The following is a 25,409-nucleotide window of genomic DNA, read 5'->3' on the forward strand; positions in this document are numbered from 1 at the left end:
TGCGTTATCTTCTCTCACACAGGTTGTACGGGAACAGGATCTTCCAGGCTATATAAGTGATGGGAGCAGCCAAAGTAGCGAGGCTGACGGCGAGGCTAGAGACGATATTGTATTTGCAACGCCCCAAAGACCACCAAAAATACCGCCTGCAAGAGGACGATTTGACTGGAAGACTGCACAGACCCCCAAGCTCAACCTGGCTGTCATTCAAAACTATCACCAATACGTCAACCTACGGATCCAGGTTTCCTCACTATCCCGGGTGCCACTAACGCCGTCAGTGCAGCATGTGTACGAGAAAGTGCGGAAGGCATCGCATACACTTGTCCTCAACGGCATCACAGCCACGGCTGAGATGAGACGAATCAAGGAAAAGCAACTTGCCCGTTCAAAGCTACACGAAAGACGTCCATCGTCGCTAAATTTGGACCGTTGACACTTAGCGACGCACGAATTCGAGCAGCCAGAGATGAACACCACAGGCGGGCTGCTCAAGAAGATGAGGCTCGACGAATCAGGAAAAAGGGTTCGAGACGAGGCGGCATATCTTCGCCGCTGGCTTCGCGATGTCAGGAGCATTGTGAGGCATAGCATCACAAAAACAACACCAAGCCAGCATCGATGTCAGGGTAGGTGGCTTAAGGCGGATAAAAGGGCGTACCTTAACACCATCAACTGGGTCTGTCAACGCTATCGCATTCATCGCGATCTTATATCTAATGGCCACACTTGTGGCCTTAGAAGGCAGCAAGTCTTTAGCAGCAGCAGCACGCAAACGTGGCCGGAGTATTATGATCACGAGCTTGTGCGAGATGCAGTTGAATTTGTGGTCCTGGAGACAATGGATAGAGACTCAAGCCGGCAGCTAATGACTCTCGAGGCTGACGGGTTTGAGATCACGACGGAACAGGAAGCTGATAACCCGGCAGGCGAATTTTAAGTCATTAAGCTAGAAAACACCAATAGATAGACCCATGATGCGATGCTTCAATTGACTTTTCTGCCTCAATCACGATACATCATTTGTTAAGGGGCTGTTAGGGGAATGTGCATTTAAAAGAAAATCGGGGTACTTGGTCCCCCTAAGAAAATAGCTCGTGGTATAAGTACCGTGTTTTCCCGGTCGCTTGGCCTTTTCCTGGTCGCGTTCCCCCCCCTCCTGGAAGGAGGGGGATGAGGGACGAATTTTAGTCCCCCCTAGTACGGCAACGTCCATGCATATGCCTGGGGAGTATTGGGGGTGGCGAAGCTTGCAGCAGACTGAGCAGAGGGAGCCTCTTGACAAGGGGGAGGGCCGCCCACGTCGGCATCAACTTCGGGAAGACGGCGACCTTTACGAAACCTGATTTTGGGGCTAACGAGAGAGCAACGCTTTGAAATGTTGGCTGAATACAATGGTTATGAAAATCAGCAGGAGCTCCAAAGGAGCGGCTCCAGAGAGCCTTCAGGGACACCCCCCTTAAAGTGGGAAAACGAGACATCGCGATGCTCAGACGCCACCATAAACTGCTGGTTTGTATGATCACCTTTCCGGCTTCCATATTGTGTTTCCCAGCTCTGCTACCAACTCCGTCTTCCATTCATACCTTGAATCAACACTCGACTCCTGGGTCGTGAGTATCTTGCGGCACTTACACGCTAGCCGCGGGCACATGCGAGCGCTTGTGATAGCAAATCTAGTCGAGGCAATGTCGCAATGTTGAAGTGGGTCATCAGAAACCCTGAACCCCTGAAAGGCTCTCTGAGGAGCCTCTGACACTAGCTTGGAAGTGATATATTAAGGTGGCATTTCTCTGTATTTACTCACAGATTTCTTCAACCTTCAATGAACACTTCATCCGCTACACAGCCTTCAACACGCAAGCTCAGCATCCTCTTTTCGACTCCTACGCATGTGCGAGAGGCTCTTCGGCCCTCCAGCAACCACCCAAGCTACACTCCGAAGCCACGACAGCTGCTCCAAAGCCTGAGCGCCAGGACGATAGTAAGAACGCCATCGTGACCTGTCATGACGGCAGCGAACCTTTGACTGACGTGGACGCTATAGGGAACTCAGGTAACACTGAGGGCGAGTCGAACAATGCGAGTGATGGCACAATCGAAGAGGCCATGCCTCAATCCGAGGGCCTCCGTCTGACATCCAGTCGTTTACCCGGCGAAGGTGTGGAGATCCCTACCGTCGCTTTCCAAACAATTATCTTTGGAATCATGCGGGGGACTTTTCAAGGAGATTGAGGGGAGTTTTGAGGGAGCACACGTATTTGCGAAAGAGTGCTCATCAACACTATCACGACAGGATCTCCAGGTGATTGCACGATTCCAGGGACAGCTCGGATCCCCAGACACACTCGGAGGAGACCCACCATATCCTGTGGCCGAGAACATGAAGATTTTTCGTCGGAATGCCCTCTACAAACACGGCCGTTTTGATCGCGAGGGGACGGAGAACGCATTTGTAAGTTCTCTCAGAAGCAAAATTGATTGGGACTAACCCGAGCAGCGACGGCTTTTTCAAGCTGTAGCGAAGACAGCGACAGTGTGGCTAACAAACCGACCGACTCAGACCGGCCCCTCCGGTCGGTCGGTCTAGGTCAATCCTGAGTCTTGGTCGGTCGGTCTGGGTTTTGAGCACCGGTCGGTCTGGGTCTGAAGGTGGTCTGAAGGTGGTCTGATTACTTAATTTGCTACAAGAAGTCATACTTTGTTGTGCATTTTGTGTGCATTTTGCAAAGTATTCTCTGCCCAAGTTACGCGTCAGATATGTTGCTACTTCGTTCTACTCTACGAGGCCTCTGGATAACCATTGCTTTTGAAGCTGATCTGCCTCCACAGTGTCCTCTGACAGATTGTTGCGCTCGTCTGTGATCAGTCTCTTGGTCTGGCTGAAGACTCTCGCATTCAGCGCTCATGCCGGGAATCGAGAACAGGTCGAGCGCCATTCGATACAGCACTGGGTATTCAAGTTGATGTTGATGCCACCATTCGAGCGGGTCGGCGACGTCGAGATCCTGTACATAAATTGGCCGAGTTTGGAATAGATCGAGCTCGGTCACGGTTCTGGCTCTTCTCCGCCGCACATTGAGAGAAGTGACTGATCTCTTGCCGAAAGAGCTGTAGTCATTGTCGGATTCGTCGTCCAAAAGCCCTGTCTGCGCCTGTATCTCGACCTCTGCCTGCTGCCGATATTCCTCGAAAAGGTCACTAACCGCCCTTTTCATTTCGCTGTACCATTCCGGTTTGTCCATTCCCTCCGACCAGTGCCGCTCAAAGTAATCGTACCCGTAGGAAGGGTGAAGCGCAAGCGCCGCACGATACACAGGGGACCGATCTGTCTTGAGGTAGTAGTCCTCCAGTTCCGCCCAACCACAGTCGATTCCTGATTTGAAGTGAGAGGCATCCTCGTGTCGGGTCAACTCCGCGGCTTGCTTGAACTTGATGAAGAGATAGTCCATCGTCTTCAGCGTCTCCCACACGGCTCCATGGCCGCCCTCTGCTCCGTCCTTACTGGCGTTGCCTTCCATCGTCTGGGTCAAGATGTGAAAGGGCTTCAGAAAGTCAAAAAACCGTTGCAGCTCGACCCAGTCGGTAGCGTTCAGGAAGTCCTTGGTGATGTCACGTCGATCCACATCATTCCTGAGCTTCTGCCAACGCGACTGATAGAGCTCAATAGCACTCCGAAGCTCGAGCGCTGCTGACGGTCAACGATGTTCAGATGGTTGCAGCTTCAGACACCACGGAAGCCTACCTCTTCTAATCATCATGTAAATGGAGCTCCATCTCGTTTTACCATCAACCAGGATCTCCAGCGTAAAGATGGGATCGTCCCGGCAAGCTCCGATTGCAACTGTCGAAGTGCTTGTCGCCGCTGGTCCGTTCGACGGATGTACGTGGCGAGGTTGTGAAGTTTTCCACTGCTCCGACCTTGGCCCAGACATCAAATTTGAACTCGTCGGTCGCAGCTCGAAGTTGTGACTCAAACTTCCAGCATTGGAGCCAAATATGACAGCCCGGACGACCAGGTTGATGATGTGGCCAACGCAACGCAGTCGCCGTCGCTGCACGTCCATCGGGTACCATTGCGCCAGAGTTTGAAGGCATGTATCGTTGCTCTCCGCATTGTCAAGCATGAAATACCCAAGCTTTGATCCTAACTCGTATCGGTCTATCACCTTCTTGATGTGTGGACCAATGTTCTCACCGGAATGCGGCCCTATCAGGCGCGGCAGTCCCAGAAGAACATCGCGCTTCTTCCCGTGTCCGTCGACGAAATGACCAACGACCCGACGTAATGAAATCCATTTGAAGCTGTCCATAGATCAAAGCTCAAGTGAACGGAGCTCTTCGATCCTCGTATAAGATTGCATATAGCCTGTCGACGCCCTTCGTACGAATCGCGAATCCATGAACGAATTGTGCTGTGATGCTCTGGCAGTAGCTTGCTGACTTGTTCCCCACCATTCGCCAACAGCCATCTGAGCCTCTCGCTCGACGCTTGACGGAAGGTCACGTCTTCGGCTATGACCCAATCTACAAAACGTGCTTTCCATGTCGCTTCGTCAAAGCAGCGTGCAAGATGTAGACCCGGACCTAACGGACCAGGTACAGAATACGACCTCGAGAAAGCGGATGCTGCAGCCAAAGCGAACGGATTTCTCAAGCCGAAATCATCCTCTCCCTCGCCTAATTCCGTAATTCGATGATGACGAAGCAAATGCCGCGCTGCATGAGATGTCCCAGATGAGACGTACAGAGCTGTCGCATAGCTTCTTCTCAAATGACAGATCCTGCAGAGCCAATAACGAACGCCGGCATGCTCAAGATTCGCACCATATCTGTAGATCCATGATTCTTTGATCTTGGTGCCGACCACCCTCCTATGACGAAATCGCCGCTTTGCGCCAACGAGCCTTTTACCATGGTGCCAGATATTATCCCAGTCGATTGCGAAGTCACACCTCGACGAATCCAGCTCATCGACTGTTGCTTCCGAGGTGGCTGGAGTGGCATCTGGATTCTCTCCGGTGAGGTATGAGGCTGATGGGATAGACAGCGCTGGACTGCCGCCCCTACTACAAGCCATAACCGTTGAAAGCCAAAGAGCGCGTGGCAATGTCACGAAAACGAGAACGCGACAGCTTGAGTCGGCAGAACAAAAAAGTTCTCCGCTCCATAGTAATGGGCCCACATTAAGGGTGGGTCAGACCGTCTGATCAGACCCAGACCGTCTGAGGTTTTCGGGCGGTCGGTCTGCAATTTCTCAGACCACCTTCAGACCGTCTGACAGACGGTCGGTTTGTTAGCCACACTGCATCAGAGGTCTCTGGGCCAAGGGCGACAAGCGCGCACACCTCAATTGCAATGAGTGGACGTGCGCAAGCTACAGGATTCTCCGCGAGCTACACAACCGCGGCGTAGGGCAAAGCAAGGCGATCATGTGGCCGGAGTACTATGATCGCGAGATTGTAAAGGAAGCAGTCGAATTAGTGGTGATGGAGGCAAATAAGCGTGCAATTTGCCGTCAGACGCTTCCCTTGGAAGCTGACGGCATCGAGATGCGATGAAGAGGAATCATAAGACGCGCTCGAGGCTGGGAAGGAAGAAGAAATCGAATAGAGCTTAATTCGATGCCAAAACACCAAAAACACCTCAAAGGCAGTATGGTGATGCATTTGCATTGCTATGACTAGCTTGCAATAAAGCGAACATGTGTTGCACTTATCGCGGGAAGAGAGGTACTTTTAAGTTCTAGCAAAATGGCGGGGTTCTTATGTACTTTCTTTTTTCCAGGTCAACGAGCTTTTTCTAGGTCAACCGCCCCCCCGTGACTGTGGAGCTGTCACGGGGATTGGCCGACTTTGAGGCCCCCCTAGTACTGTGGCCCGCCAACCAGCCTCGATATTTTTGGCCGTAAATGCCTGGTTCCACGCATCACGAAAGAGTGGCCAAAAATTCCGTTTGGTAAGGCGAATTAACCCCCATCCAATGGACATCAGCTGGTCGGAACCTTGAGCATAATAGGTGGAGAGTGCGGAAAACAGGCCAACATCGAGTGGTTGAAGCCGATGAGTTGAGTGCGATGGCAACACAGCAATGAGAATTCGATTTCGATCGGCATAGTCAATGAATTTCAGGTTAATGTGACTATTGTGACCGTCTAAAATTAAGAGACGGTAGGCACGACCAGCCTTTTGCTTCGTATGGCAGTCAAATATGCGCTGAAGCCAGTGTAAACCCAGTGCATCACAGCTCCAGCCGTTTTCCGTACTGGCGAAGAAGGCTACTTCGCTGGAATGGTCAAAATCCTCAAGCCAAGTATCTTGGAAGTCTTTTGACTCCCCTTTGTAAATGAGGGCCGGTGGCAGGTACGAATAATCTGCACATATGGCAGCGATCAGCGTGATGAACTCCCGGTTCCTGTCTTGGCTTGCCCGACCAGTTTTCCGCGCCTGAGGGCTTCTCGGGGACAACTCGCTTGGTGGAGCGAGAGAGACCAATTTGGAATCCTTCTCGTCAAAATTATAAACATTTGAGGGACTGATGTTGTACTTTTCGATCTTTTCGCGGAGCTAGTTGGATTCGGTCAGAAATGGCGACTTTACGGCATTTGACCGAGTATTGTCGGCAGTATACCCCTTGAAATGACGATAAAAAGCAGTCTTACTAGATTGAAGAAGTTTTGGAAATGCCTGGAATTATCAGCAGCCTTCCGCTGATGATCTATGGTGCGCAAATACAAGCTCGAAAGACGGTCATGGTGTCGCTTGCGGAAGCGGCTCACCCAGTTGACACCAAGCTCTGTCCCTGCGATTTCCTCGGCGATATTCTTCAACATCTGAGGGTAGGCGGGATACCACGGTCGGTCAGCTTATTGACGTGCCCAATAAGAATCTCCTCCTGCGCGCTGGTGAGTTTCTGTCGCGAGTAAGAGTTCGCGTCGTGATTTGAGGCTGTTTTGCCTTTGAAGCGGCGCCACAGCGTGGATTTGTCGATATTGTATCTCCTCGCGGTCTCTGCATATTTAGGGCGATCTTGGGATTGCATTTCTATAATTGCCTCTGCAATACGAGTGTTGTGGTCCATATCGCGTCAATTTGAAGAAGACGCGTCAGGTGTTGAAAATTGTTGCATGACCTAGTGCGTTGCATGACGCAGTGGGGTACGTTAATGTGTTGCATTTCCCACCTCTTTTCGGCCCGCCAGTTGATCCGCCATCGGACCAAGTGACGGGAGCGGCTTATGTATTATGCCCCTCCTCTCTCTCCTTTGCCATCCGTTCCCCATGGCTCGCTCGACACAAGTTCCGTCAAGATGGAACAGCCGCCGAGCTCGAATCAACGCGTCAATGCAGAGGCCCTTTCCATCTACGAGTCGGCTCGCCGCCAACCGAGGAAGCGCATTCTCATCGAGCCTCTACTGTGGACGAGACTGCATCTTGAGATCTTGTCGTGCACATTCAGCCAATGCAGTCCTGCCCCCCCGGCCATGATGCATCTCGCCGACCGACGATGCCTATCGAGTACGGAAATTTGAGCGCTACTTCTTTGGCAATCGACACTTGTGGATGGTAAAGGAGGGATCAATACGTGGGCTTCTTGGCCTCGAACCTTCACCATTGTATTGGCGGTGAGTCGATGCACACGGCCAAGTGGCGCAACCTAACCTTGACACCCGTAGTTGCGATCTCTACCTGCATCTTGGTGGCCATCGCAGTGTCATTCTTCCATGCCACTACTACTGCCTCGGCGATCATATCCCCGTGGCTGCACATGTCGACCGCAGCCGCATTATCTCTCAACGCGAGAAAAGGGTCGGACCGCCGATACGTCGATACAATCCCCCTGCAATCAACTTAGGCAAGCTCCAACTGAAGATGGTTACTCCTACCGAGTCGTTACACGATCCGTATCTGGTGGCGCTCTTGATTGCCCTCGGCCAGCTACAATGGAGGGCGTTGGGCCGGCCAAAAACTCAGCAGGCGGCTGGCGTGACGGTAGGTATGCACACCCTGATCTATGTCAGCTGACCTGCTAATGCGTTTATAGCCCAAGCTCATGTTCAGCACCGAAGACCGCAATTATATATACATATATTCAGCAAATATACCCTCGTCCCTCATCAGCATGTTCGACAACCCCGCCATGAAGCCGTCGGCGCCCGGTTCCCTTACCGTTCAAATCTCCTCTGTTCCCTATAAGCCTGTTGAAACGCTTCGTGGTCGTCTCTTGGCGCTTCTCCTCTCGGCGACAAGCCCTGAGGACGTGGACAAGCCGGAAAAGTTGATCGTGTATACCTAGATGTAAGCGCTAACCCCCTGAAAAGGTTGCAGTTGCTGCATGCTACATGCTGCAGCCTGCCTTTATCATTCTCATGTTCGCCACGGCTGACCCAGCACACAGCGCTTGATGAAACACGGCCCCCAAATTGGAAGCGGCAAACACTCGTCACGCTCCCCAGCCCATCATTCTTAAAAACCGTCGAGGATGCCCGGCTAGGGATACACTTGTCTCTCCAACGCACTACTTTTCTGAGCTACCACCTGTAGTCTGGGCAGCTGTCACAAACACACACACACGCGTCACATCTTTTGCCCTTCACTACACGCCACAATCATGTCTTACTACGACACAGTCAGAGACCCGTCCACCTTTGCGCAAAGAGTCAAGGGCAACGATAGCCTCTCTGCCCTAGTTCGGTCCGAGCGCTGGAAGAGCGCCGCCAGTCAATGGGGTCGCGAACACCTGTTTGCGCACCGCGTCCTCTGCAAGGAGCCTAGAAAGAGGCTACCTCTCTTTGAGTCCCGCAGGCTTTTGCCTGGCAACCCAAGAAACACCAACACCTGCATCAACGCTCTGGTCCAAGGCCCGGAAAGCATCGACGCCCTCAAATACAGGGTGGAGCCTCAGCTCGTGCAGCACTATAAACCGGACAGCCTCGGCTACGTCTGGGCAGCTTTGGCTCCATTTGTGCGAGCTGGCGCCGGCTCTATTCAGGACGCCCTCTCGGAGACAGCAATCCGGGAAGCATCCAAACGGGCGTCAAAGAGACCTGTGGAACTTCAAGACTTCGTTCCGTCCGACCAGGTCACCTTCGGGAGCTCCCCCGACTATAAGCATAGGCCCGCAACGTCGGACTCGCATGAGACTCATTCGAGCGTGGGTTACATCGAGGGCCTTGTGGCACCGCTCGTCGAGGATGCTACTGTCCGTCTCGCCAGCTGCTTTATCCGCTGCGTGCTGAATTACGGCCAGCACCAGGACCAGGCGGGTCCATTTCTTTACTTCCGTGACGAGCGTCAGACGTACTCTTTCTCGCGGGGCAAAATGCACATGGTCCACGCAATCGATGATGGGGGCATCCAGTTCATTGACTTGGATGGCGATCACCAACATGTAGCGATGCTAGAAGGCAAACGGACGTTCGCGAAAGTCATCGACGGGATTCCAATTGTCTCCGACGAGCTGCTAGCCCAAATGGTGGGAGAGGCGTTGGCTATACGATGCGCAGAAGTTCCCGCAGTCTCTTCTACCGAGTACGTTCTTCCCTCTAATCAGGCCAGCCGAATACTAACTATCTGGATTTTAAAGCTTCGTCACGATTCTTACGGCCAGCCACTTTATAAAAATTTTCCACTTTCATATTTCTGACGACTTCCATAGCAGCTATGAGGACTTGTTCGCTAATTCGAATGGCTATTTGCATGTGCACTCTACGGTGTGGTTCGACATAAAGAACAACCGGCATAGAGAGGACATTGTTGCTCACATCTTTGCTCTAATAGCCTGGGCCAAGGAATACATGTAATAGGGCGGCAAGGCGTGCTGCAGCCTGGTGGGCTATCTTGTACTTGGTAGAAAAGGGTGTTTGACACATCAGAAGGTAAATGCAGTCATGCCTTAACTCGGCTGACCTCTTGTTTTTTGGTCTCGCATCCTTCCCTTTAACACTACTGTACCTGCGTCACGACATCGGGCCATCGTCCTTGGTTCCCTGAGAAAACTGGCCAGTGTCGGAACAATCAACCAAGGCCTCGACAGACCCGGCTCCGTCCTGAAAGCAGTCAGGCTTCAGCTACACATATGGTTTGTAGGGCCGCGTTTTTTGACATGCAGTGATAACATGCCAAGTAGCGGCGATGGTTCCGCCGCTGCTGCTTACTTGAGGAAGCATACCAGTGCGGGAAGCATTAAATAGACCCGAGATCTAAACTGCAACAAACTACAGGTCGGAGGAAGCATTCTCTCCACGCTGGCCAAAGCATGGCGACCAATCTCTCTGCTATCGACCCTTGGCAAGATTCTTGAGGCGGTTGTCGCGGAGCGCATCAGCTACGCAGTCGAGGCTCACGGGCTTCTGCCTGCAAACCACTTTGGCGCAAGAAAACGCAGATCAGCAGACCAAGCACTCGTGCTCCTGCAGGCGAGGATTTATAAAGCCTGGAGAACGGGCAGAGTGCTAAGTCTCATCTTTGACGTCTAGGGGGGCATACAACGGAGTGTGCAAAGAGCGGCTGGTCGAGAGGATGAAAGTTCTTTAGTTCTAGATAGACGACACATAGGCACCTGCTTGTTAAATAAACTCCGGGCCAACCTATAGATGCCCACTTCATCGACCCATCTCAGGAGACTGACAAACACCAGGCATGGTCCTCTACCGAGCGCTGTGCGACGAGCGGTCTGCGCTTGCGTCATTCCAGTGCTGCTCTACGCGGCGGAGGTCTGGTATCCTGGTTCTACGCGCCCGCGCTGGACCAAGCCGGGCAAGGAAGGACCGTCCAGGATCGGACACCTCGTAAAGAAGATGAGCAAGGCACTCTACACATCTCTTCGGGCTATCCTGCCAGTGTGGAGAACTACACCAACGAATGTTCTGCACCGGGAGGCAGGGATACCGCCGGTCCCTCTGCTGCTCGAGGCGCGCCGGACTGCATTTGCTGCGCGTCTCAAATCCCTGGACGAAGCTCATCCGCTCGTGAAGCGCACGTCGAGGCCAAAAGCCCCTATAGTTAGTGAATGAAATGATCAAGCTGAAGTACCAAAAGCAGCCAAAACCCTTCCGGACTAAGCTGCGGCGCTCCGACGAATTGCTACCAAGCTGCCCAAGGCCTGCCTTGCTGCAGCGCGGATTTGTCGAAGAGCAGACTGCGCCTCTGCAGAGTGCATCGAAAAATGAGACGGCGAAGAAATTTCGCGATTGGCTCCAGGTTCAACGTCTTCAATTCAACTCCATCGCCCCCATCTGAAGGCAGGTGGTTCAACTCAACGGGACCAATGATGAATAAGCTGTCAACGCAACTCAATAATGAGGCCAAATTGATGGAATTGAATTGATCGCCACCCTGGTCAGAGCCGAAGCAACCATTTTTCAAGGACTTATAGGAGAGCTGTGTGCACATAACTCTTCAGTCATGTGGTGTTCATACCCATTATATATACACAGAGCTCTTCTGGGGAAAACAGCAAGTATCAGCCAAGTGCATTAAGCTGCTTTATGACAATGTTGGCTCTGGAAAAGCCTGAGGCTTCTATTAATTAACACAGCCGAAATCAGCCATTTCATATCACGCACTGGACCTCGTAAGGCACGGCGTAAACACCAGCAATCACGACAGCAGTCTCCGCACTTGTTGCCCTTGAGCCATACTGGTTTCTGATTTCGCCGCGTGTTGCACTCTGGATCACATGATATCCATTAAGTCACCTTCACTCATTTAGCGGACTCCTTTCTTCCTTTTCCATGTACTCAGCGCTCGAAGAGCCACCTTCACATGACCGTCGGGACTGTGCTTTCTCCCTCAGCGGTCTCGCAAAGTCGACAGGGAGCATAAGACGGTCCCGCTCGATGCATGCCAAAAACTTGTCGGCCCCGTGCCTCAATAGGATCTCTACGTTTGCAGGCGGCCCCACAAAGCTGCCTCCATGAGAGGAGTGCGGCCGTTGATGTCTGCGGCGTTCGCATCGGCACCCTTGGAGAGAAGAAGGTCAACCGTCTTAGGGTACTGCTCGCACGCAGCCATGTGCAGAGCAGTCGTCCCAGATATCTCCACCGCGGCTTCCCTCAAGCTTGTCTTCTCGTCCTCATCATCGGACGCCTCGCTAAGCAGCCCGTCCCATGAGTCAACTCCATGCAGAAAGATTTTCGCATCGGAATGGGTCCCAAGGTACTTTCGAACATATGGGACGTTACCCTGCACTATCTGTGTCACCGTGTCGATCGTCCTGTACGAAAATTTCTGGGATATTGTCTCGGTCTCGGTCGCGCATGCTCACTTCGGTTCTTTTCGACTTGCTCTCTGAAGAAATGCCTCAGTCTGTCGCGAAGACCACTGCGCCACGCAGGCAAAAGTGGAACGCGCTCCGACAGGTGCGCTGCAATTAACACATATGACTGACAACCGCGTTTTCCGACAATGTCGTGAAAACGGGTTAACGATCTAAGTCCGAGGGTTACCTAGTCGGGCTGACTCTAGCAAAGGTGACTGAGAAGGATGAATAATGTCGTTGGTAAGCGGTGGTATCGAACCTTCTAGATGACAACGTCATCTAGGCGGCCTGGGTGGCGACATCGCCACCACAGACAAGTGACAGAACTATAAGAAGTCACTTTTTGTTAGAGAGGAGGAATAACAGAAGAACAAGCAACTTAATCAATTCATCACTTGCATCCTCTCTTCGCGAGAGTTATGAGCCCGGGAGAAACAGTGTTTCTGTAACTTCCGGCTGCTGCATTCTTCCACAGCCGCTCTCGATTGAACTTATCGTCGATTAAGACACCTTTACGCCCCATTTCTCTCTCCTTAATCATCCTTTCTGCTTCAACCAAGATGTCGAAGGACACCATACAGCGCACGATTCTTTCGGAGCCTCAGGATTGGGATAAGTGGCTGAAGGAGCTTCGGGCCCGTGTGGACAAGACCATCCACAAGCTCATCTTCGAACATGACAAGACCCCCCTTGAACTACCAGAACGCCCCGAATTCAGCGATTTCAACGCTGAGGCTGAGAGATTTGCTGATCTGAATGCAGGCCAGCAGAAAGCTTATACTGAAGCATCGAGGGACTACGAAGGTCGCCGAAAGGAATACCTCTACGAGACGAGGCTCGCCACGGCAGCCCGTACGACGATTACGGAGACGATTAGCAAAGCGAAGTTGACCTCCCTTCACGACGATGAGACTCTTCGGGAGTGGTTTGTAAAGCTCGAGGCCTCGACAGCCCCAACGAGGGGCTATATGATGGAACGTATCCGAGCCCAGTATACGATCCATCTTCGAGCTTTTCCAACGAAGAATATCTCTACCTGGCTCGCTAGATGGGAGGAAATCATGGGAGAAGCTGAACAGTACTTTCTCGTGGAGGCTGTGACCGGCCAATGGCTACGAGACATAGCTAGCCTGGTTAAGCCCCTTTCCGACGACTTCTCGGCTATATTTATCCGCGGAAGCAAAAGGCTAGACGAAGAAGCCGCCGCCATCCAGTTCAAGATCTACCAAGCACATAGACCAGGACTGCATCGAGAATCCCCAAAGCGACCAAAACAATACCTAGAAGAAAGATGGACCTACCAGGAAGCAGCTCGCCAGCTTGTGGTCTTGACAGCCATGAACTTGAGGGTTGCTGGCAAGTCTTCGAGGAATTACGGCCAGGCCATTTCAATCGATCTGAAAGGCTGTGCAAGAAAGCCCAGAAGGCTATCAAGGATAACCCCGACCTACGGAAGAAGGTCGAGGAGATCCGCGAAATCCAGAAAGATGGGAAATAGCAACCAGCGACCCGGGTTCGAGGAAGGATGGTTGGAACGGCCAATCCGGCTTTCGTCTACCCAGCCGGGTCATCGGTGGCAGTGTCGGAATACCCGCTCCGCCTATCCGCGATCCTTGACTCAGGAGCTTCCCTTCACGTGTGTAACACACTCAGCCGATTCCGGTCATTCAGAAAGGCCCAGAAAGACTACCTAATCACAGGGAATCAGAAGTCCGGATTGAGGGTACGGCAGGGTTAATTTCACGATGACCTTACCGGACGGATCATTCCAAATACTTCGGCTTAAAAGGTAGCTTACTGCCCAAGCTTTTCAACGAGCCTGATTTCCTTCAAGCCCTACGAGATGAAGGAATCTATTGGGACACCTTCTCGGAGCCTACGAGGCTAGTACGGCGGAATCAAACGATTGGGATTCTTCAAAGGAGATACCAACAATTCGTCCTGGAGTTCAGGCCATCAGCAGAAGCGGAGACCGTCAATTTCGACACAGTCTTCCAAGCAACAAAACCTCGAAGGGCCGGGACCAAGGACCCTCGCCCGGCCAGCCAAGGAGACGGCAACCTCTGGCACGCCCGCCTCGGTCACCCGGGCCCACTGGCCCTCCACAAGCTAGGCCTTCGGAACGGGGTTCGAATCAAGGGGCCAAAGACTGTGGAGTGCGAATTCTGTGCTCAGGGGAAGGCCAGGAAACAAATTTCCCGCAGACCCCCCGACCGGGAAAGAAATCGCCCTTGTCACGAGATTTGGATCGACTGGACCGACCTTTCCGCAGACCACGAAGACTTCGTCCGTGTGATGTTTATCACAGACGCCTTTACAGGAATGGTTTTCCCCTATTTTATGCGGACCTACCAAGAGAAGCATAATTGGGCTGTGTTGAGGGATTTTGTCCATTGGATGAAAGACCGATACGGCTTCGAAGTGAAGATCGTACGCTCAGATGGGGAGCTCTTTACGAAGAAGATCACAGCATGGTTACGAAAGAAGGGCATTTCAGCGGAAAGATCGGCTTCAAACACCCAATCCCAGAATGGAGGGGCCGAAAGATCGGGAGGCCTTTCTATAGAAAGAGGCAGGGTGATGAGAATCGCTTCAAGGCTCCCGCATAACCTCTGGAAAGAGATCGTGGAAGCCGCATGTTATCTTCGAAATCGAACTCCAAGAGAGCCGAGGTCCAAATCAACGCCGGGTCCGACGCTCCGGAGCCCGACGCGAAGCCAGGGGCCGAAGAAGAACTTGAATGGAAGTCCCCGATCGAGCTGTTCACAGGCAAGAATGCCCAACTGTCACATCTTCGGGCTTACGGTTGCAGGGCCTACGCGATGACTGCAAACGCCCAATTGAAAAGGGACAAACTGCGGAAGCTTGATCCGAGGGCTCACATTGGGTATCTTGTCGGTTATAATTCTACGAATATCTTCCGGATCTGGATTCCATATCTTAAGAAGGTTATCTCGACAAGAGACGTTGTTTTCGACGAACATACCTTCTTCGACGGAAAGCTCGAGCAACAATCGCTGCTATCAGGCATCGAAGAGCTTGTCCAGAAGATAGAGATCCCGGAGGATCAGAGAGTCAACCAAGAAGCTCTCGATGAAGAAACCGATGAAGAAACCGATGAAGAAACCGATATCGAAGACCTCGACGCAGAAAGCACTGCAGGAAGTACGATCGTCGTAAGAACCCAAGAAGAAGAAGACCAAAGCGAGGAACAGGAAAAGGAAGACTACGGGAAGGCTAGAGTTCTCGAAGGAGCTGGCCTTCTTACGCCTCCCACCACAGCGGATCCAGAAGACGAACCAGGGGCAGTCTTTTCAGTTCATCTTCCTGTCGCTACCCCTGAGGGGGTGGGGGGGAAAGCCGCCCTCCGTGAGGGGGTGGAAAAACCTCACTTTCCGGCCAATCCTACAGCGGCTGTTTTTTCGGCCCTGCTCTGCAAAGCCAAGGAAGCGTCTGATCAGACAGGGATAGGACAGGAAGACCCGTTTTTCGACCGATCGGACCGATTTTCGGACTTTAATCCTACGCCCATCCAAGACGGATGCCGCGGAGCATTTACAGCAGGGAGGCTCTTCAGGCCACGAAAGAGGCCCACCAAGGTCCATAAGAGAGATCTCCCGGATCCCCCAGAAACCCAGAAACAACTCGAGAATCACCTTTATAGGGAGGAATTCGTCCAAGCCCAACAAGATCATCTTACCTCACATGAGGAAATGGGCTCCTTTGAAGAGATTTCTTGGAAAAGGGTTGCCGGCCACCAGGTTCTCGGATGCAAATGGGTATTCATCTATAAGACAGACAAGCACGGACTTCTTCAGAAGTGCAAAGCACGGCTCGTCGTTTGCGGCAATCAACAGAAAAAGGGGGACCTCCCGACCCGTGCCACAACCTTGGCCGGGATGTCTTTTCGGACCCTCATGGCCATTGCCGCCGAGTATGACCTCGAGCTTGATCAGATGGATGCTGTCAATGCATTTGTCAATTGCCCCCTTGAAGAGGAAGAAATCGTCTTTATGAGGATGCCACCGGGCTTCCAGAAACCCGGAAAAGTGCTACGGCTTCGGAAAGCTCTCTACGGTCTACGCCGATCCCCTCTTCTTTGGCAACAGCATCTCACAGGCTCCCTCGAAGAGCTGGGGTTCAAGAAAGCCCCTCAGGAACCCTGTGTGATGATGAAGGGTGCAGTGACCGTCTTTTTCTACGTGGACAACATTATCTGGGCCTACCGAAAGGAAGATGAAAGCTTAGCTAAGGAAGCCATACAAAGGCTCGAAGAACGCTATAAAATGAGCTTCCTAGGGGAACCTAAATGGTTTCTAGGGATACACATCCTCCGGGATCGGCCCCATCGAACGATCTGGCTGACCCAAGATTCGTATATTGACGAGATAGCTCATAAGTACGTTCTCGAAATCCTAGGCTCTTCAAAGCTCCCAGACACTCCGATGGTCACAAACGAAGAGCTCCTTCCGGCCTCTGGCGAAGCAACCCAAAGGGAGATACATCAATATCTCCAGAAGGTCGGATCTGTGCTCTTCTCAGCCATTTCCACGAGGCCGGATATTGCATTTGCAGTCTCCCGGCTAGCCCGTCACAACCAGAACCCGGACGAATCACACCAACGAGCCGTAGACAGAGTCATCCTTTATCTTTACGGCACGCGTTCGTACGGCATAAGGCTTGGGGGCTCAAAGAACGTCGAACTGTTTCTTTGTACGAGTGATGCATCATTTGCAGACAATTCTCTCCATAGAAAAAGCTCTCAAGGCTACGTTATGACCCTATTCGGGGGAACCATTGCGTGGAAAGACTCGAAGCAAGCCACAGTCACAACGTCGAGCACAGAGGCAGAGCTCCTAGCTCTTTCGGAAGCCTCAAAGGAAGCAATCTTCTTAAGCCGGTTGTTGGCGTCTTTACGGATTCAGATCCCCTTGCCGTTGCTAGTAGAGTGTGATAACTCGCAGACAATCAGGCTCCTCGAAGAAGGAAGCGCGAAGCTATCTACACGGCTAAGGCATGTCGATATTCATAATTCATCAACACTGGCTACGTCAGGAATGCCAGGAAGGCCGAATCCGGGTTCGTTGGGTCCCCACGGCACATATGAAAGCCGATGGCTTGACCAAAGCTCTGCCAAAGCAGAAACTCTTCGAGTTCCAAAGGATGATTGGGCTCGAAGATCTCAGGGAGCGGCTACGCCTAGAGGCCCGGTTAGAAGACCTCCGAGACCAGATCAAAGACCATAGGAAGCCTATGCCGCCGGGAAGGTAAAGCATTCGTATCTCCTATTCACACCGGTCGATCGGCCCTTCGATCGTTGCCCTTAAAGGCTTTTTAGCTACACCCGATCGGGATAGGCTATAGCTAAGGAGGTGTGTCGTGAAAACGGGTTAACGATCTAAGTCCGAAGGTGATGATGATGATGTTTATTTCGCCATTGACGATAGTCAGAGGCACTGCGTCAGACTCGCTAAGCCTATTCTAGAGTTGTCCAATACTCGGTTCCGAGCCCAAGGAATTCGTCCCGATCGAATGCCTAAATTTCTCTTACATCCTTCAATCCGTCTCTTGCTCATTTGACCTGTGCCTTTCCAATTCTGGAGCCTGTCTGATGAGGTACAGACCACTCTCCTCCGCCGCATTTGACGAAGAGTCCACCTGCCTTTAGCCGTCCGGTGTAGCTAACCTACCAGCTGTGGGGCAACCACAGGTATAGGTAGAGGGTTTGTGCTGAAAAGAAAGGTTAAGACAGAGGATGTATGTTAGTAGGGCGACGGTCGTAACTTGGCGAGTTCCGGCGATATACCGGGCACCCAGGATCTGTAGCCTTGTGTGCTCCTTTTCCACCGCACGCTGCACACTTAAAAACGTTCGAGGTGCAAGTCGACGCAGAATGGCCCGGTTGGGCGCACTGTCCACAGATCGGAGCTGGGGCCTTGCAGCGATAATGCAAGTGTCCGTAGAGGTGGCAACGGTAGCATCTCGCTGGTTGAAGTCCCTGAACGAATGGTCGCGTGTATGCACACTCGCCATTCGCCATCTCAACCGTTCGTTTTGCAAGCAACCTGTCCACCTCCTCTTTCTTATCCAGGTGTACCACCAGAGAGCGGTATTCCTTGTCGACAGACGCTGTCCCGAGCCATCGCATCTTGTGCACTTCCACCCCGTTCATCCGCCCAAACACGGCGCATCCGATATCATCCGTCGCAACCCCACGATGGGCTCTATCAACCCGTAGAGGGTACCACTGCTCCCCATATAGCGTTCCCTTGTCGAAATGTGTCCTCATCCAGGTGTCGTTCTGCCGTACTTTATCGACGTCCGTCTCTCGAAAGAGAAGCCGAAAACGCCCGTTTCCTTTAGAATTGACGCCAAGACAGGTCACACCCAAATTCTCAAGGGCAGCGTTCGCGCGCCGACGAATAGTGCCGGCATTTCCTTCCCTTATGTCGCTATCTAGGACCCGACTCACGTCCAACCCAATGCCTGGCAGTGGTCCTGGGACTGGAGAGGGTGGCGAAGGTGGCAGGTGCTGTTGCTGTTGCTGATGAGGCGCATTTGGAGTGGCGGACTCCGGAGGGCTAGCGACGCGTGGGAAGAGCTCGTTTCGAATGAACTCTTCCAAGGACTCGACGCGTTTCTCCGCCCTTTCGGCCCGCTCCTCGACGCGTTTCAGGAGAGTTTCGATTCGTGCCAATGAATCCTCGTTGGCACCGGGGTCGGCATTCGTCGATTTCGCTTTCGGGACGGCGGATTTCTTTCGTGATGGGCGCGGTTCTGGGTCGAATTGCAGTGTCGGTTTCAGAGGGCGACCGCGAGCGCTGGTCCTTGTCGCGTCGGCCGCGCTTGTCGAATTGGCCACAATGATGCTACAGGCCACATTGTCGTTCGTACCGTCATCCTCGTCATCGAGCAACTCGAATTGGTTCGAGTTGCGCTTGGTGCTGTTCTTGCTTTTCCGCGGCATATCTTCCTCCCAAGTCACATCCTCTTATCCAGAATATGGAGCTGGTGAGGAACGAACGCGAAATAAGTGGGGCGTGGCACGGGTAGGGGGGCCTCAAAGTCGGCCAATCCCCGTGACAGCTCCACAGTCACGGGGGGGCGGTTGACCTAGAAAAAGCTCGTTGACCTGGAAAAAAGAAAGTACATAAGAACCCCGCCATTTTGCTAGAACTTAAAAGTACCTCTCTTCCCGCGATAAGTGCAACACATGTTCGCTTTATTGCAAGCTAGTCATAGCAATGCAAATGCATCACCATACTGCCTTTGAGGTGTTTTTGGTGTTTTGGCATCGAATTAAGCTCTATTCGATTTCTTCTTCCTTCCCAGCCTCGAGCGCGTCTTATGATTCCTCTTCATCGCATCTCGATGCCGTCAGCTTCAAGGAAGCGTCTGACGGCAAATTGCACGCTTATTGCCTCCATCACCACTAATTCGACTGCTTCCTTTACAATCTCGCGATCATAGTACTCCGGCCACATGATCGCCTTGCTGCCCTACGCCGCGGTTGTGTAGCTCGCGGAGAATCCTGCTTGCGCACATCCACTCATTGCAATTGAGGTGTGCGCGCTTGTCGCCCTGGCCCAGAGACCTCTGATGTCTCGAATCTTCGCCTCTGTGATGCTAATCCTGACGTTGAAGCGTACCTTGCAGCCAGCGGCGTATATAGCCAGCTTCGTCGCGAACCTCCTTATTCCTGACTCTCTGTGCCTCCTCTTCTTGTGCCGCTTGTCTATTGTATTCGTCTCGGGCGACTCGAATTCTAGCGTCACCGACGCTTAATGGGCCGTATCTCGCTACAATAGTTGTCTGTTGCTGGAGACTGGAGCGCTTGGCTTGTTTCTCTTTTATCTTTGTCATCTCGGCCGTTGCGGTGATGCCGTTGAGAGCGAGGGTTTTGTCGGCTTTCCGCGCCTTCTCATAGACGTATGTGACGGAGAGTCAACGGCATGTGGGAGTCAACTGATGTGGCTAGACGAAGCTGTACGTAGGCGTGATACCTCTGAATCGTAGAGAGGTTGAGTCTCGGCGTTGAAACATTGTTCTAGTTGAATCGTTGAATCGAGGCGGCGTGTGTGGCGATGGTGTTGATGGTCTTGCTGCCTGAGGCCCGCCCTGAGGCTCGCTTTCGATCGAGCCCGGCAGGTCCTTAATGGCCACTTCTTCTGTGAGCGACGAGAGCGTGTCTTGAAGCTGGGAGAGCACGATCCGGGATTGAATGGGAAGAGGCCACATTTCTGCCAAGATGAGAGAATTGTGTGCTTTTGAAGGTGCGAGTGCGGACCTCTTGGAGATGATATAGAAAATCGGACTTGTTAGAGTCATATGCCCCGTCAGCAATCTCACGATGTAGAACTTGTTGATGCCAGTGTTTGTATGACCTAAAAACGCCGACATCAAGAGGTTGAAGCTGATGTGTAAGATGGGGAGGCATTGGGAAGACCTTAATGTTGTGATCGAAGCAGAAGTGAACCATCTCTTCTGTATAGTGATTATCACAGCTATCCATAAGTAAGCCGCTTCTGAAGTGGATCAACCGGTCTCGTGTGTTTCTCGAAGTGTTTGATCCATTCAATCGCGATGACATCGTTAATATACCCCTTTTGGCTGGTTGAAATGATGGTATCGTCGTCAAGGCTGTTGGTAACCCAACGGGCAGGAATTTGGACCCCAGGGAGAATCACAAACGAAGGAATGCAACTCCCAGCTGCAGAAATAGCCTCAATCGCTGTGACCGACACCGTATCGTGAGCGTCAGATAAAATAGGGGTATCAATCTCGCGGAAGGTCCAAATAAATGTGCCTTTATGTAGATATCCCACCATGAAGCCTGTCTCGTCGAAATTCCAGGTGTTCTTAGGAGAATCTCGTCTTTCTCGATCGTTTGAGACCAGCCGCGAAAAAAAGCCTCAACGTGGATGCGATCTTGCATAGCCTTCCGTTTGATGTCTCGCGCTGCTGCTCTTCGACGGTGGAAGAGTTCTCTATGCCGCTGTATAAAGCGCTTGGCCCAGGCTCGCGATGCTGTAGCTCCCACGCCCTTTGCCTTGAGAATGGCGTTGGCGTGTTGTTGGAGCGCACGACCCTGGATGTGGTGCCCCTGTGTGATGCGGCGATGTGCCCAGCAAAATACCTCCTCTTCATCCGAGGGATCAAGCAGGGCACGGTTGCCTCCATTCTCGGCCGTTGAGTGATGCCCATTGACTCGATAATAGAGGCGCTTGTAGGGCACGCCAAGCGCCTTCGCCGCGGCCACAATTGAGCCGTAGAAGCCCTCGTAGTAGAGCTCTGCTCCTGCAATAGTTCGCGTCTCGAGGTTTGCGGTTGTATGGCGCGAAAAGCTGGGTAAGCCGGTGGCAGAATCGATCCATTTTTGGACAGCAGACTCTTTAGCTTTTGAAGAAGCCATAGTCAAAGAATTGGCCTTCCTCGATGACTATTGAGATAGTGACGTGGCGATAAAAATGTAGTGTTATGACGCCATCGTGAAATGGGTTCTGAATTATTGCCATAGGGGGTTATATGCGGGGTCGAATTATAACTATGGTAGATAAAATACTGCGCCACGCCTTGCACTTTAGTCTTTAGGGCTGTGGTGCAAGGCGTACAATCAGCCGAAGGCTGCGAGTCTGGCTACCAGTCAAGCAGTCAGTCACTGAACAATCAGTACAGTATCTACAATCATACATTCATCTGTGCCTTGGAAAATGTCGATCTTGTCGCCGGTAGCATCAAGTGGAGTTACGTAGACCCGTCGCCTATCTTATACGGATTCTGGGTAAGAACCTGTCGTTTGCGAAGTTGTTGATCCTTCATTTTCATCTTAATTCCTTCCGGCGGCGACGCATAAGTCAGGTGATTGCGGTCAAACGGGGCATCCAGCATCAGACCCTGCAGCGTTTTCACACGCGAGACGGCCACGTAGCTCAAACCGGTCTGAAAGTCACGGCACGACAGATCCGTCACGATCATGTCTTCGGTGATGCTCTGCGACTTGTGAACTGTAATGGCGTAGCACACGATCAGAAACTGCGTACGAGTGCAGAGTGTGGCTCCGACGAGGAAGTCCCTGTCTACTGGCAGAATCGGGACAATCTTCCTGCCATCTGTGGTGGTCAGGAATACCGGCCCCGTGTACCGGTACTTGTCAAACTCCATCATGATCACGCAGGAGGGTCTCGCATGGGGTCAGCTCCAGGCGCCCACGCGATATCGTATACTGTACCACGTGCACCGTTGCAGAGGCCAACCGGCTGCCAAAGGTTGGACGTCAGCATCAGACGGGCGCCAATGCATGGGAATCTGCTTCGCAAGGTTGCCTGCCTTGTCGTCAGGAGCAGCAGCAGCACCGGGGCCAACGTTCTTAGCCATGACCTGGATGACAGGCCGGCCTGGGCGGTCGAGGTGGTAGTGGTTATATTCGTTCACCCTGTCTTTCGTGGCGTATACTCGTAGGGAATTGACGAACTTGGCAACCTCCTGATCGTCCAGCTTCGCCTGAACACGGCTGGAGAGGAGCCCAGGACTCCATAGAGAGTTGGAGCAGCCGCAATTCCTCAAGAGCTGAGCGAAACGCTGCCTGATCGTCGCCGCGCTGACGCTGGGCAACCTTCAAGAAAACCGTCTTGTCGAAGCGCCGATATGCGTTCCTGCCCTTGATCTCTACCCCCTGCACCTCCTTGTCGTAATAAAGAGGCTTCTGCAGTACAGGGGGAAGCTGAAAGAAGTCGCCAACCAGGAGGATATTAAGACCACCAAAGAACTCCTCATTTCTATTCGGGAACGCCTCACGGAGACGGTCATCAATCCATGACAGCTGTCGCAGACCAGCATGCTCTTCTCATCGACGATCAGGTACTTGACATCCTTTAGCTTCTTCTGGAGCTGAGCTTTGTCGATCGCTGACAGGGGCTTGAAGTCCTTGTTGATGGGGAGGTGCAGCAGGGAGTGCAAGGTAGTGCCCGATATCTGATTTCCCGCAACGCCCGTGGGCGCGGCACGCCAAACAGGCGTCCCTCTTCCGCCCGAGGCGGCTTGGAGGTGCGCCGAAAGCAGATTGATGAGGTATGATTTGCCCGTGCCACCGCCGCCGTCCACATGGAGTAACAACTGGGAACAGGCCTGGGTCAGAAAGTGGCCCATCACCGTATCGTACACTAGGCGCTGCTCCGGATTCAGGGAATCGCGAGCCTCCAGCGGCTGATGATCCACATCAAGGTGAAGGGATTTTCGGCTTTGCGTTGCTTCCAGAAGTCGCCCTGGAGAATGCCGTCATCGGTATACCGTCCAACGTGGGAGTCCAGTCATAATTCACGTCGACATCTCGCCGGCCCAGCACGTCGATATCCTCCTCCTCCAGCGGATGGTCTGGCAGCATACGGGCGAGTTCATGCCAATCTTCCTCCACGACAGGCTCTTCGTGCTCCTCCCGCTGAAACTCATCGTCCTCTGCCTGCAGCTCATTTGCTCCCACCTCGCCGTAATGGTCGTCCTCATGGAAATGGTGTCGCTGCCGGCAGCACTGGTACGCCGCCGCAAAGGACTCAAACGGCTGCCCGTCCACAGCAAGCAGCTCCTCCGGAGAGCGATGCGGATGGGCCATCATCAACTTGACACGGCAGAAGTCATGAAACTGGGGTGATGCCTCCGCTGACCTGTACCGAGGAAGTAGGACAGGACCCTCTTCTTCGCGTTCGCACCGAGTCTCCTCCACGTCTTGAGATTGTAGGACTGCAGGTACTCGAGATAGGTTATACTCTCATGTTGGTCATTTCTCTGCAGATATTTCCGGTAGCTGCCGACAGCCTCACTGACATCCTCGTCGACGCGGAACGACCGCACATGCTGCTCCAACGGACGGCAGTCGACGTACACAACCATCCGAGTGCCTTCCTGCAGAGGGATGTTGAGCAGCAAGTGGGAAATTTCCTGCGCTGAATAATCTCTCTCGGCAATCAACTTATTCATAAGGCGAGAGAGAAGGACAACAGGGGCTGGTGGTGTGCTGTATGCGGCAAAACCTGATCTGCGAGCTTGCAGTAAGGCTCCGTCTTCTTCTCCGATTTGCTGCAATTGGCAGCATACGTAATGACTGCCTGTAAGCTGGTGCAGGGCGATATGTCGATATTGGCCAGCCAGCCCAGAATGATGGCAGGATTGAAGTGGTTCATGAGGCTGTCGTTGCGGGCGGGATTCCCTTCACCCTGGGGCATTGTCCTGTTCGGCTCCGGGTTAATGGCAGTGATGTGGAATCCCCACGTGCGTGCAAAAAGGTCGCGAGCGGTTTCATCCCTCATGTCGGCTACCGGGCCATTCTCCATCCAGTACTAGGGGGGACTAAAATTCGTCCCTCATCCCCCTCCTTCCAGGAGGGGGGGGAACGCGACCAGGAAAAGGCCAAGCGACCGGGAAAACACGGTACTTATACCACGAGCTATTTTCTTAGGGGGACCAAGTACCCCGATTTTCTTTTAAATGCACATTCCCCTAACAGCCCCTTAACAAATGATGTATCGTGATTGAGGCAGAAAAGTCAATTGAAGCATCGCATCATGGGTCTATCTATTGGTGTTTTCTAGCTTAATGACTTAAAATTCGCCTGCCGGGTTATCAGCTTCCTGTTCCGTCGTGATCTCAAACCCGTCAGCCTCGAGAGTCATTAGCTGCCGGCTTGAGTCTCTATCCATTGTCTCCAGGACCACAAATTCAACTGCATCTCGCACAAGCTCGTGATCATAATACTCCGGCCACGTTTGCTGCTGCTGCTAAAGACTTGCTGCCTTCTAAGGCCACAAGTGTGGCCATTAGATATAAGATCGCGATGAATGCGATAGCGTTGACAGACCCAGTTGATGGTGTTAAGGTACGCCCTTTTATCCGCCTTAAGCCACCTACCCTGACATCGATGCTGGCTTGGTGTTGTTTTTGTGATGCTATGCCTCACAATGCTCCTGACATCGCGAAGCCAGCGGCGAAGATATGCCGCCTCGTCTCGAACCCCTTTTTTCCTGATTCGTCGAGCCTCATCTTCTTGAGCAGCCCGCCTGTGGTGTTCATCTCTGGCTGCTCGAATTCGTGCGTCGCTAAGTGTCAACGGTCCAAATTTAGCGACGATGGACGTCTTTTCGTGTAGCTTTGAACGGGCAA

At 52.6% G+C, this 25,409-nt stretch overlaps 6 protein-coding genes across 6 annotated transcripts; 2 read left to right on the top strand and 4 right to left on the bottom strand.

Moving 5' to 3' along the window:
* Positions 1-2,776: 2,776 nt before the first annotated feature.
* On the bottom strand, positions 2,777-3,758 carry HRG_11862 (transposase-like protein; the record flags this gene model as incomplete). Its single annotated transcript, XM_044870332.1, has 3 exons — positions 2,777-2,882; positions 2,980-3,688; positions 3,746-3,758. 3 exons carry the CDS (start codon positions 3,756-3,758, stop codon positions 2,777-2,779), a joined length of 828 nt encoding a protein of 275 aa, XP_044714576.1.
* Positions 3,759-7,870: 4,112 nt separating this feature from the next.
* HRG_11863 (uncharacterized protein) lies at positions 7,871-8,294 on the top strand (the record flags this gene model as incomplete). Its single annotated transcript, XM_044870333.1, has 2 exons — positions 7,871-7,990; positions 8,043-8,294. 2 exons carry the CDS (start codon positions 7,871-7,873, stop codon positions 8,292-8,294), a joined length of 372 nt encoding a protein of 123 aa, XP_044714577.1.
* A 315-nt stretch (positions 8,295-8,609) lies between these two features.
* HRG_11864 (uncharacterized protein) lies at positions 8,610-9,665 on the top strand (the record flags this gene model as incomplete). Its single annotated transcript, XM_044870334.1, has 2 exons — positions 8,610-9,473; positions 9,657-9,665. 2 exons carry the CDS (start codon positions 8,610-8,612, stop codon positions 9,663-9,665), a joined length of 873 nt encoding a protein of 290 aa, XP_044714578.1.
* A 2,216-nt stretch (positions 9,666-11,881) lies between these two features.
* On the bottom strand, positions 11,882-12,260 carry HRG_11865 (ankyrin repeats (3 copies) domain-containing protein; the record flags this gene model as incomplete). The annotated part of the gene is made up of 2 exons (XM_044870335.1): positions 11,882-12,184; positions 12,222-12,260. 2 exons carry the CDS (start codon positions 12,258-12,260, stop codon positions 11,882-11,884), a joined length of 342 nt encoding a protein of 113 aa, XP_044714579.1.
* Positions 12,261-19,886: 7,626 nt separating this feature from the next.
* HRG_11866 (tc5 transposase DNA-binding domain-containing protein) lies at positions 19,887-21,672 on the bottom strand (the record flags this gene model as incomplete). The annotated part of the gene is made up of 2 exons (XM_044870336.1): positions 19,887-20,180; positions 21,178-21,672. The coding sequence occupies 2 exons, from the start codon at positions 21,670-21,672 to the stop codon at positions 19,887-19,889; spliced, it is 789 nt and encodes a 262-aa protein (XP_044714580.1).
* Positions 21,673-22,004: 332 nt separating this feature from the next.
* On the bottom strand, positions 22,005-24,475 carry HRG_11867 (PIF1-like helicase domain-containing protein; the record flags this gene model as incomplete). Its single annotated transcript, XM_044870337.1, has 11 exons — positions 22,005-22,362; positions 22,431-22,440; positions 22,489-22,516; positions 22,587-22,637; positions 22,692-22,770; positions 22,838-22,962; positions 23,091-23,419; positions 23,547-23,871; positions 23,943-23,993; positions 24,078-24,288; positions 24,348-24,475. The coding sequence occupies 11 exons, from the start codon at positions 24,473-24,475 to the stop codon at positions 22,005-22,007; spliced, it is 1,695 nt and encodes a 564-aa protein (XP_044714581.1).
* Positions 24,476-25,409: the final 934 nt, after the last annotated feature.

This window comes from Hirsutella rhossiliensis, assembly GCF_020360975.1.
Source record: "Hirsutella rhossiliensis strain HR02 chromosome Unknown scaffold00024, whole genome shotgun sequence".
Classification (NCBI taxonomy): Eukaryota; Fungi; Ascomycota; class Sordariomycetes; order Hypocreales; family Ophiocordycipitaceae; genus Hirsutella; species Hirsutella rhossiliensis.